At 34.2% G+C, this 13,470-nt stretch overlaps 1 protein-coding gene across 1 annotated transcript; it reads right to left on the reverse strand.

Moving 5' to 3' along the window:
* Positions 1–4,068: 4,068 nt before the first annotated feature.
* On the reverse strand, positions 4,069–12,704 carry LOC126821537 (nose resistant to fluoxetine protein 6). Its single transcript, XM_050549984.2, has 13 exons — positions 12,491–12,704; positions 12,007–12,194; positions 11,607–11,697; positions 10,998–11,088; positions 10,151–10,416; positions 9,790–9,963; positions 9,497–9,590; positions 9,243–9,341; positions 8,766–8,931; positions 7,404–7,486; positions 6,662–6,763; positions 6,287–6,410; positions 4,069–4,077 (listed from the first exon to the last, which is right to left on the reverse strand). Exons 1-13 carry the CDS (start codon positions 12,675–12,677, stop codon positions 4,069–4,071), a joined length of 1,674 nt encoding a protein of 557 aa, XP_050405941.2. The 5' UTR covers positions 12,678–12,704.
* Between the last annotated feature and the right edge of the window lie 766 nt (positions 12,705–13,470).

Raw genomic sequence — 13,470 nt, forward strand, 5'->3', positions numbered from 1 at the left:
GACTCAATGACAGACTTTATGATACAGCGCGGCACGCTAACCATTCAGCCCCCCCCCCCCATGTTATAGAATATGTCCCATTTCTCGTTCCCAGGATGTAACACTATTTGGTAATAAATTCATCGATACGAGGTTTTTATGACATAGGTTATCAACTTGTTATTATCTAATATCGGTTAAATTTGAAGGCCACGTTTCCATGATGCAACACAGATTTAGTAAATCAATTCATCGTGAAGAGGTTTTTTTTCTTTTTTTTCTTTTTTTTTGTGTAGCACAGATTTATCAATGTGTTATTATCGGTTTGTAAAATGTGTAACATCAGCTCAATTTGAAGGCTTCATTCCCATGATGCAACGTGTTGGTAGCATCAGTTCAATTTGAAGATCTTGTTCCCATGATGCAACACTATTTAGTATTTTATCTTTTATAGTTTATTTGTGGAAGCAGACTTTAAACACCAATCAGCCAGTCATTAACAATTCAATACTTTTTGGGGCCATGATGTCGTAGTAAGTAAAGAGGGGATATTAATAGTGCATTCATGTACATATTTTGCGTTAGCAGTCTGATTGTTTATTTTGGAAGGTTCTATACGACACGGATTAACTATACACTGGTGAATTACTATCGTAAATGAATTAATAATCATTAAAATGGAATAAACAAGTGACACAAAATTCAAGCGATTATGTCTGTCTTAAACACATTGCAATCTTTTTAACTAAGCCGTCGCCACTGCACATCTAAACATTTCAAAACTTTAGGTCATTGTTGTGGACATACCAAGTCTCTACTGTATACATACATGCAATTCCATCAAGATTTCGGTCAAAAATACCCAATATTTCGATTCGGGCTATGCACCTTTACTCCGTTTACCTAGATACATGCATTTGAACTCTCACTTAAAAATTGCTCGGACGTTGTTAATGCACGCTCGTGAAATGAAACTTAAGCTTATTCTAAGTTTGTGTCAGTTCTTGGATCTTTGATAATTACAAAAACATACCATCTGAAAACGGGACGCCAAATTTATAGTCAACGGTTTTGGCTCAAGTCTAGTATGCAAGGATACCCAAAACCTAGATATATTTGAAGATCTATCAACTCCCAGAACCTTCTGTTTGAGTCCTATCGCAACCTTTAAGAACCACTTCAGAAGAAATGAAATGAAATGACATGGGGTTTAACGTCCTACTGTTCTGCTCCTATACAGGGCTAATGAAGACGGGCATACGCCATACGGTGTATCTATGAGAGAAATTTTGCCCGAGAAGCGGCACTATTGCCTACCCTTATATCGAATTCCAACTGCCAAGGGATCTTTTACGTGCATTCCAATGTCTCATACGAAGGACTAGACAGCTGTCCTTGTCGGGGTCTCCGTTCTGCACCACTGACAATGGGAAACCACGTCGGAAAATTAAGATGAACTTTCTCGGCCAATGCAGGGATCGAACACCCGACCTCCAGGCTAGCGAGCCAGCGTCTTAACCACCTAGCCACCGTGGCTCCCCACTTCAGAAGATGTCTAACAAGGCGGTGTTTAAAATATATAATATTGTAATACTTACCACATAAATTATATTTAAATAACCGGCAGCACGTTTGTTGGAATCTACTATATTATCTATAATCATCAAATGTAACAAGTAAGCACCATAGACTAATCTAGAGAGTGGTATCCAAAAATTCCATGATAATATCGTATTGATGAAACCTACAAACAAAATAGATATCTATTGTCTTAAAAGAGTCAATAATGGCGTTTATGGCGTCTCCTACTCCGGTTCAAATCTTATCTGTCTACAACATGTGTAGCATATTAAACATAATCCCTTTTGGAAAATGTTTTATTTGGATGCAAATTGCGAAATAAGTATCATTTTAGATAAAATGTATCCTCACTCATCGATATAGGACGGATAATAAATATTAAATACATTTAAATACTACATGCCTCCCACAATTCCTACCACCTATTAACACACTGTCTTGACTGTAACACCATATTACTGCGTAGCAGAGTAGGGTCTTGCTAGGGCAGTTGTTTAGACAAAAGTAATAAAGGAAAAGAAATGGGGTTTAACGTTCAACTTTCCTGCACCAACTGGACTAATGTCGACGAGCATACGACATGGTGCGACAAGGGATATTTTGCAACCTTGTCAGTGATGCAGGATGGAGGGCCTGACAAGGACAGCTGTCTAGTCATTCGGATGAGACGAAAAACCGAGGTTCCGTGTACACATTGGCGTGCACGTAAAAGATCCCTTGACAGTTGGAATTCGATATAACCGTAGTGCCGCTGTCCGGGCAAAATTTCCCCTCATAGCACACTGTATGGCGTATGCCCGTCTTCATTCGTCCAATTCGGAGCAGAACAGTAGGACGTTAAACCCCATTTCATTTCATTTCAAGGGTCATATTACATGGATACCAACGTATATGCTGGACCTCGTTTTTTTACACAATCCGAAGAACTAGAGGCACGGTTCATTATGAGGACCTCTGAGGTAATTACTGAGATCGGGGTTGACGTAGGCAGACGTAGACGAAAAGAAGGTAACAAAGGTCTACCATGTAATACGGACATTTTCAAATTGCAACGCGTTTTAACACCATATCCTTCTTCGTGAAATGACAATGAATTGTTTATTGGGTAAAACGGAAACATATTTTTTGTGTGTTTTGTAGCTGTAAAATAATATCTGAATTGTCATTTTATATAGCGTATTTCTACTTATGATTAACGTAATCAAGTAATGAAGAAATATGCAGCACGTTTTAACATCCTATCTTCCCCCTCAATTTTCAGGGAAGGGCTGAAAAGGAGTAAGGTATATTTTGTGTGTTTTGGAGCTGTAAAATAATATACAAATTATCATTTTATTTGGCGTATTTCTACATATGATGAAAGTAATCAAGTACTGCAGAAATTTATAACGCGTTTTAACATCTTTCCCCTCCATTGTCAGGGATGGGCTTAAAAGGATAATAGTAATTTCAGAGGTCCCGAAACTAGTTAAACATACATTATGCAAGAGCAAAATCTGATTATTGCAAGTCCTAATTTAGGCTTCAGATGTTATAGAAATTATAAATTAGATCTTTATTTAAACAACAAGTCCAAAATCAACCCTGTAGACCCACGGATGACTCGGCTACAGCTCGGATTTAAATAGGATTTCACTTATCAATTAATTCGAATATGGCGCATCCTGATGAGAATACGTCAGTTAGATCGAGGCTAAATGATAGAGTGTACTTAGCGAGGCCGCTGTAGAGCGTTTCCGCATGCCATTGAAAACTTTACTTGATAATCGAGATATGTAGGTGGAGTTAACGCCTGTCAATCAAACGATCAGCCACGGTGAAGGCACATTTCACTACCATTTCTAGCCAAATATTACAACGATGATAACTATGTTCAGAATAAAGTAATTTGACTGAAATTTTCAAAATATTCTTCTTTCATCATCTACTTTTGAACTGTTATAGCAAGAATGGCCAATTCTCTGTAAAAATCTCCCATAATGTATCTTTAATGTTTTTGCTTAGTTTGGAGTCCCATTTTAGTCATCAGTTGGCGTCGTTTTCAATGAATTGCTAAGGTTGCCGTACGTTAAATTTGTGCTTAGCTAGAAACACCAAGATATACTCTATAAAGCATTATTTGCAGGCTGTTTTTCTACAAAAAATTGTGCCTGTTCAGAGAGAACCCCATCTGGCCCCCACCTTCATACAGTGGGAAACCCCCACGGAGACCCTGGGGTATCATTAGGACCAACAGTAACCACAGGTTCATTTCTGCTTGTTCTTTTTTGTCTATTGTCCATTGCTGATGAAAAACAGTAGTGTTCTGGCAATCATAAGAATTTCAGAAATGAACATACAGAAAAACTGATGTTTCTATGGTATGTCGTGGTGTTTCAGCTTATGCACTAATTTTATATTTGACAGTCCTATATTGAATTCTGTAACTTTTAAAACTTTATTTATTTAGCGATATCCACAAGAACAAAAGTCCCCATATTGGATTCTATTTTCATTGTCGTTTTAAATTTACCCCATCTGGGATATTCATATAAGACATAGTACAAGTCATATCTAACGTTAGCCCAGTTTGGGGCAGAACAGTAGGACGTTAAACCCCAACTCATTTCATTTCCTATCTAACGAAGGTAAAAGTTTTAATGACGATTAATTAAAATTTCGCCGTTTGGGATTTCATTGGGTTGGCGATTTTGCATTTCTGCCATTATGGATTCTCGAATTTTATTTTTGGAGGTCAGAACTGAACCCAGTGACACCAAAAACCAAAAATGACAAGTTACAAGTCATATTCAACAGGATAAAATGACGATTAACTTAAAAGCCGACAGCATAGCAAAAGGTTATATCTTACGAGATCCTCGCTGTTTATATTGAGGAAATTCCATTTTATTACTAAATTTGGAAGCCATTTTGAAAGAAATAGCTGGCTGGCACCATGTGAAAAATACATTTTTTGAAGTTTGTTTTGGTCCAATTCGTTTGTTCATCACAGTTCGCCCCCTATCACTATAATTTGTGTTTGACGAATTTTAAGAAAATGTTATTCTCCCACCTATAAAACACAATTCGTTTTTTTCAGCGCAGTTCGCCCCCTATCACCATTTGTGTTTGAAGAAATTTAAAAAAATGTTATTCTCCCACCACTAAAACACAATTCGCTTTTTTCAGCACAGTTCGCCCCCTATCACCATTACGTGTTTGAAGAATTTAAAAAAAAAACCACTTGTTCAAGACCACTATCCCGATTTGAACAGAATCCCAAAAATAAAAGCCCGAGTAAGTATGAAAGTTAAGCGCCAAAACATGGAGGAATGGTGTATTTACCTTGTCTCAAAATTTCAGCTCAAAGTTTTGAGTTGTTTGGATGTGAACGTCAAAACACTTTATAGATTTCGAGTCATTTTTTCGTTGGGTGACCTGATAATCCGATATCGATTCCCGTTCCTTGAGAGGTCTATACACTGATTGACCCATGTGCCGTACTTGATAACGAAAGGTAAATTTCACCTACACATTAATTTTATTAAAGAAAGGTCTGGTTTTATCCAGACACCACATAATACAACTTGGAACACCGGTCTCCATTTCCAGATGAAAACTGACGTTTTAAGTTGTTTGAAAACGTATCACAAATATTGAGTTATTTGCTCGATCGTTTGGCAGAGGATTTTAAAGGATTTTAACACAAAATCAAGCAGTTTTATTCTCCAAAAAATTACCGGGATTGGCCGAATTTGAGTATGATGTTGTCAGACATACCTATCATTGAACCAAACTGTATTGGTTTCTTTTGCAATTTGTTTGGAGTTAAATAAATAAATTTACATTAATTATACAAAAAATAGTCGACCATGATAGAGATCTATGAGCAGAGCAATGCAAATATTTGACATTAATTTTTATCATTTAATCCACGAGTTTACATGTAGGCTGTTTATTTAACCTTATCTTATCTTTAGGTACAAATTATTTATATAGGTATATAGAACAAATCAGTATTGCTTAATAACAAGTTAAAAAAAAAACCGGTGAATTATTGAGCTATTGAAAAATCAGTGCATAAATTTTGCCTTAATTCATACATATTTCATATGTATTTATACATATTATGGACTATACGATACACGTGAAATGAGGTTAAACGTTTGACTTTTCTAGACCAATCACCACGTATTATGTTATGAGGGAAAGTATCTCTTAACGACGACGCTATCGTCTGCTCGATAATCGATTTTTAGTGGTGTACAAGGGGCGAACGATTAGACGATTTTCCCTACCAGCCTACATGTCCTGCACCATCGACAAGGGACGGCTAGGTGGGAAAACCTAACAGAGGTCAGACAGAATATAAGTGTTTCCAAGAATTTTGTTAAAGAACACAATTACCTCCTTGTCCATTGACGCATGTAAATATAACCCATGCTACACATAAAGCCCATGCTGGTCTGAAAACTGTTTCGTGAGCTATCCTGGCTTCTATGGGCCAATCTTTATCATCTTTGTGTGCCATATAAGTAACATAATTGATCGTTATTCCAACAGCGAAGCATAAAAACCAACCGAACAATAAACCACACTGCAAAACGATAAATAAGAGACTTTAAATTGACAGAAAATATTAATTCACAATGTTTAAAAAGCAACGATTCCACAGAATTAAGGATCAAAATAAACATGAACTTCAAATTGAAATATTACGGATTAAGGTCACACTAAACAAACATACCTTTTTAAATCGATATTTAGCTTTTGTTTTTAAAAGTATATACCCCAATGCCAAGCCAACAGCATAAACACCTATTCTGCTCCATGGGTTCAGATAAACTTTGTCCATATATTCTTGATTGTGCCTGCAAAATGAATTTGAAATTGTGCAATTATGACATTTATTTTAAAATTCTAGGAACCTTCAACAGCTCAATAAAATTTTCATCACAATCCAACCAAGGAAAAATGGAATTTGGGAGATCATCAAACTTTTTAAAATCGGCCCTTAATTGTACCCTTATCAAATATTCAAGAATTGTGCACCCCTGTCCCGATAGCTATGTGAAACAATTTTACAATCATCAGACATATTAAAGAATTTATTAAAACGTACCACAGTTGTGAACCACTGTCTATAACCCATTCAAAATAACCATATGTAACAATATGTGTAACCATCATCAAAACTATTATTAAAAATCCAAATACTGTAAATCTGTTGAGGAAAACGAAAAAAAAAAGATTATAACAGAATAGGTTTATAATACATGATATGGTTATTAGAAATGATAGGGTAATAATAACATAGTAGCTTTATTATAAATGATAGGGTAACAATAACAGAGTATGTTTATTATGAATCATAAGGTAATATAAATGATAGGGTATAATTATAAATGAAATGGTTATGATATGGTTATATGGTTATTATATATATGATATGGTTATATGGTTATTATACATGATAGGGTTATTATAAATAACTAGGTTATAATAAATGATAAGGTTATAATAAATGATATGATTATCATAAATGATAGGGTAAATATAAATGATAGGGTAAATATAAACGAGAGAGTTATAAATGATAAATTAAGGGTTATCATAAATGATATAATAGGGTTATTATGATATAATAGGACTATTTTAGATGATATAATAGGGTTATTATAAAATGATAGGGTAATTATTAATCAAAGGCTTATTATAAATGATGGGGTAATTGTAAAGGATGGGGCTATGAATGATAGGGTTATTATGAATGGTATGGTAATTATAAATAAATGGGTTATAACTGATAGCGTTATTATAAATGATATATTAATATGAATGATAGGGTAATTAAGTAATCTTACCCGAGTGCGAGAGGTATAATGGCTAAAGGTGCAACAACATAAAATATCATATCATCAGATAAATACCACGACCATAACATACACTGAAATATTAATACAAAATATTGTAGTATCAGATAAATACCACGACCATAATATACATTGAAATATAATCCAAAATATCAGACAAATAACACAACATTTCTTTTCGTTTTTATACGCCCACATGGAAATGTGGTCGTATATTGCTGTCACCCCCGTCCGTCCGATCAGTATGAAATTTAAATGGACCATTTAATTAGTGAAACGAAGAAGCCTATTGAATTTCAACAACTTCTGTTAATTACGACGCCTTTGTTTCCGTTTGTCGAACCATGTAAACGCTTCAACGACAAAAGTTATCCGATCAGTATGAAATTTTCAAATTGGTGAAAAAAACCTATTGAATTTCAGCCATTTCCGTTCACTACTTCTAGAGTTATGGTCCTTGTTTCACTTTCTTGAACCTTGTGAACATTCGAACGACAAAATTTATTTGGTCTGTATGAAATTCATCTGCATCATTTACCTTACCAAGAAGCCTACTGAATTTCAGCAATTTCCATCAATTAGTTCTAAAGTTATGGCCCTTTTTTCACTTTGTTGAACATATTGAACGCTCTAACGACAAAAATTATATGCGTAATTTATATTAGTGAAATGAAGAAGCTTATTAAAGTTTATGTGTATGAAGTTTATATTTATTATTTAAATTAGTAAAACGAAAAGTCAAATCTCGAAAATTTCTGTAAATTACTTCCAGATTTAAGTCCCTTGTTTCAGTTTGTAGAACCTTTTGAACCCTCAAACGACGATCATAATAATCTGATCTGTATGAAATGATCTTGTAAATAACCCCAAATTACGTACAGAAGAATAAATATGCGGCAACCCTTGTCGAAAGCCGACTTAGCTGCTGTTTGCGTATGTTTCGTTGTCTGACAACCTATATTTCATACTTTCGATAGCCTCCACTACATAATGATCTGAGGTCTTGGGAAGTCGCGTCAGCTATCATACGAGCGGCTATCGACCCTATGCCGTCAATCATTCGATTAACCAACCAGTGCGGTATTTCCAGTGACTATTCGGAAATACAACTTTTGCATTTATTTGTGTTCTACCCCAACGAGGGTTATTTAACAACTCTTCCAGGTCCTGTATAATGTAATGAAGACATGTAAAACGAAATTTTGAACTGTAAAAAACGAAACGAAATAGGGTATGTGTTTTCAGCCTATAAAACAGGTATTTATTTTTTAAATAATTTATATCATGTAGTCACTTCAGTGGGCCATAGTCCAGTGTATAATACATTCGGTGCAAGTAATAAAAGAAACTTACAATTTCTCTTTCTGGGAAGAGTACATTTATATAGAGTATGTTTCTCCACCAATATGTTTTACAGTTATCTCTATATAGTACATCAGGTTTATCAAAGGGACCACTGGCTATATATCGACTTAAAAATCCAAAGAACAGCAACACCAACATATAAAGGGGTGTCAACCTATAAATATGGATATATCAATGGTGAATGCCATACGGGATAAACGTTTGTATCTATTCAATATAAATTGGGTATCTTGAAAACGATTAATTATTGAAAATCGGTAGAGCAACCCCTTCCCTCGCCAATACAGTCTTTGCAATACAGATTAAGACTCCGCAGAATACTTTAAGATACAACATAGGTATGGTATGAAATTGATATTAAAATCTACTGAGATATACATTAAATATGCAAAGCGTGAAATTGGTAGCAGTTTGAATAGAGTAATAATAAGAATATCTTGCGTGATTATAAACATAATGGCTTACCTCCAAAATCGATGGAAATAGTACATGAACATCTGCATGCATCGAATTCTTTTAGTTTTGCTAATTTCTTTAATAAATAAATATGAAACCAGCAAACCACTATAAAGATAAATAAAATATAGTTACCTTCTATCTAAAAACTGAATGATATTTAAGCTAACAACATACCGTTTGGTGAATATAACGCCCCCACCCGCCACTGTTGGAATGCTGTTGTATAAAACGGTTATCCGGATAAAAAAAAGTAATACTACCTGAGAACAAAGAAAGTGTCAACTGCAAGGGGTGCATTTAACATAGGTTGAAAGGAAAACGTCTTTATAACATCTAAAGCTTCTGTAGGGTTTTCTGAAAAAAATTAAACCACGAATGATATTTAATTGTATTGATTCTTCGTCATGGATACAGTTATTTTTAAAACACCCCTTAAAAATATTAAAGAAAATACATATAAAATTCACTTTATATGATTACATTTGTTTGTAATATGTTGTTTAATAATGATAACACTTCTACAATATAGGAACAATATACACTAGTATCTTACCTAATGTATCACTATAAGTTGTTAGTACATGTCCAAGAATAATCCATGCCATACTTATAACTCGGATTCCGTTTAGACACGTTAAACTTCCCTTTGGAGGAGTAGCGTTTAATATTTTTCTCCCGTTTTCTCTAATTGAAAATGCCATTAAAAAGCTGTTACCCGGTGCAAGTTCTGAAATAAAATAAACCATATTTGTGATTTTACAATCTTACACAATGCACAATATAACATATAAAGGATGAGTTTTTTTTAATAAAAAATGCAAATGATATAAATTTCAATTGGCAAAATTAAATTATACTAAATAAAACCAATTTTAAAAGGGGATTTGTCAAACGAGAAGAATTCAACAAAATACCTGCTTGTTTTGTTGGTATGTTTTCGATGTGGTGTGCATTATTTTTTTCAATATCTTCATGTATATCTTTGCCAATATCCCCATTTATATCTTTTTCCACACCATTTTCGGCAAACTTTGTCAAAGCTATTACTGGTCCAACATGTCCGTTTTTTTCACTGGGCGTCAATTCATAGGCTTCACCATCTGTATCTTTCCTCAATTGCCGAACTATGTCATATAGTGTACCAATAACGAGCAGGAATATTAAAATTGCAAATATTACTCTGGAAAAGTACACATATTTCATTTATTCAATCAAATAATACATGATTTTAAGATTTAATTATGGAAAATGTATTCAAAATCGACTGTAGCTCGCTACAATTAGAAATAAACATTCTTATTAAAATCATTAGTTATAGTCTTCATTAATCAACATAGAAATTTAGCATCCTAAAATAAGCACTAAGTTATCATTGATTATCAATATCACAGAAAAATCATTGATTAAAATTAAAATTAAAATTCTTAAGAAATCAGCACTAAGTTATCATTCATTTTCGATATCAAAGAAAAGGTAAGCTAACCCTAGTAGTTAGTTATCATTGATTAACACAGAACATCAATATATTTTATCAAAATTAACCGTCTTGTTAAAATCAGTGGTTAGTTATCATTAATTACAATAGAAAATTCTCATGTAAAAAAAATCTAAATTATTATTATTAATATCCCCAGTTAGTTATCATGCATTAAAAACGAAATCAACATCCTTATTACAATCAATATCAACACACTTAATTCTTCCTAAATCTAGCATTTATTTCCCCAATGACACGGTAGCGGACAACCAGAAGCAACTTACATAGCTACGTAGGCCCCGGTGTCACCCTCCATTGATTTGTCTTCGACGCACCGTAATTTTGACAGACCAACTTTAAATAAACTGACTAAAGCTGAAAAATAAAAGTTTACTTTCACAGTGTGTATCACGCCATTGGCATATAAATAATGGCGGGGGTCATGTACTAGGTATTCTTCACGTGTATTTAGTAAAGTCAGATAGCAAACAACGTATTTTAATACTAAGTCAGTTATACAAATTAACTAATGACTCTGATGGTTGCCACGCCACATTGCTCAACTTCTAAATATGTGAAGTATGCTCAGAGTTCGAAGTCAACATTAAACTTAATCAAGTCATATATGGCAAATTGTTGATTCCATAAACTTCCAATACATCCATCGGACCCCTGATACGACATTTTGCCCAGCAGCGAAGTAGATATAGATAACATTTACAGGTTGCACTTCTTTAGTATGTGGAGATAATTTCCAGGGTTCAACTCCAGTCGATTCGTGTACTAGAGTATAAGACTCTTCAAATCAATATTTGAATCTCGGGACGATTGTGTTGATTGTGGGTTGTCATTGATAATAGAAATTCTTTATATTTTTAAACTATTGATCTTACTTGTATTAACAACGGCATTTATCTTTTCTGCTGAACACGATTTTGGCAAACACAGATCCAATCTTAAATCATGCGACACACCCTCTATATGCTGAAAACAACAGTTAGAAAATTTACCCTTTGATTTTTTTGATGCTTTTGATTTATGATAACTGTCCCGGTTCAACCTGATTAAAACACAGATCTATTTCGTGTCGTCTTTTAATGCTTTCGAAGTAAAACGAAATTTAGAACTATGAATAAACTAAACGAAAATATTTTTGTCTTTTAATATTTCTTTTATTACTCAACCAATTGTTTCAGTTTTGTATGATAATTAATATTAGATGTTTATCTAGAATTTGGGTTACGTGTGTTGCCTTATTTCCCGAATAAAAGTGGCTATGTTCAAATTACTTACATTAGCACCACCCGCTACTTGATTAAAGAGTTGTGCGGGTATTTCTACAGAAAACTCACAATAACCACCTTCAATACGATGATCACCAGCCACAAGATGATCAATCTCTGTACACTCGTCATAGTTGCCCATAAACACCAGATTACCCTTCAATATACCTCGCTGTGGTTTACCACTAGCATCAATAACTACAATTTAAAGGACCCATTGATTACTGTCCAATTTCAGAATTTATAAAATCTATTTTAATCAATTTATTCAAAACTTATTACAAATTTAGAATTCCTTAAGGTAAATAGAGCAAGGTATGTTTACTCTGTCGATGCTGTTGCCATAGGTGTCAAGATATTTCCCTACAAAAGATATGCAATTTCCATTAACTTAAATGGGTAGAAGATTCAGTGTTCCAGAATAACCTAATGCTAATAGGTATACACGTATTAACAAAACTTTACATAGTCTAATATTAAAAAGAAAGACTTACATTTCAGTGCCCATTCCTCTAAGCCCATTAAACCTTTCGCAGCGACAATTGCATCTAAAGTACAGGTGTCTGCCGCTGCTATAGAAGGGGCAACTTGACTAAATAATTTCTGGGCGACATTTTGAATATCGCCAGCATGCGATACCAAACCTTTAATTGTTGACAAAAACTCGCCGAAAGTCTTCATTTTTCCCGAATGTAAATCATCCAAATATCCACCCACAGCCGTTCCTTTGAACAAATCCAATATTGCTGATGGAATGAATAATGCTGGTAGCTGTACAGAGTTATTTTGTCCAAGAATAAACTTGACCAAATTAGTCACAGTGGGTAGATTACTGCCAAGCAATTGTCCTAAAAATGTCTGTCCCAAAGCTGAATTTTGTACAACAAAAGCAGCTAGTTGAATTACCAAATCTGGCTGGCTCAGTATTTTGGTAGTTACTCCATTAGCAAACATAGGATGCTGTAGAGCTAAACCAATAACCTCTTCGGCCAACATGGGTTCTTTGGCCAAAACGCCTACAACACTTTTCAGCATATCTGCACTACTTAATAACAATTTCTGAGCACTATCAGTAAAATTTTGATCTTCTAGTGCAAGACTAAATATATAATTTGGTAAGATCGGCGAGCGGAGCACAACTTCCAACGTGGGTAGAACATTGTTCAGATTAGACATCAATGCCAGCATAACGTTATCAGAAGATACGGATAAATTTGCAAATAGCGCCAATCCAGTATCCACCACCGACATATCCTTTCCAATAATCTGATTTATAAACATATCAACAGTTTGTGGATTAAGTAAAATCTCCTTTACTAATGTTGAAAATAAGACAGGCGATTTCTGAAGAGATAGCTTAAGACCATCAATAGCCGCAGCAGCAATGTTCTGATTTTTTGATAACAAATTAAAGAGTTTGCGGGTAATTTCTGCTGATCGAAGCGTTTTGCCAAGGCATAATGTTACTGATTCA

Source organism: Patella vulgata, chromosome 5 (assembly GCF_932274485.2).
Source record: "Patella vulgata chromosome 5, xgPatVulg1.2, whole genome shotgun sequence".
Taxonomy (NCBI): Eukaryota; Metazoa; Mollusca; class Gastropoda; family Patellidae; genus Patella; species Patella vulgata.

Bases quoted from the DNA above. Each gene is read 5' to 3' on its own strand.
- LOC126821537 (XM_050549984.2), bottom strand. From the start codon at position 12,677: ATGAAGACTTTCGGCGAGTTTTTGTCAACAATTAAAGGTTTGGTATCG. The intron at 9,591-9,789 runs GTAAGATACTAG...AATTTTTTTCAG, and splicing joins AACTTATAGTGATACATTAG to AAAACCCTACAGAAGCTTTA. The intron at 6,764-7,403 runs GTAAGATTACTT...TTTCCTCAACAG, and splicing joins ATTATACCTCTCGCACTCGG to ATTTACAGTATTTGGATTTT.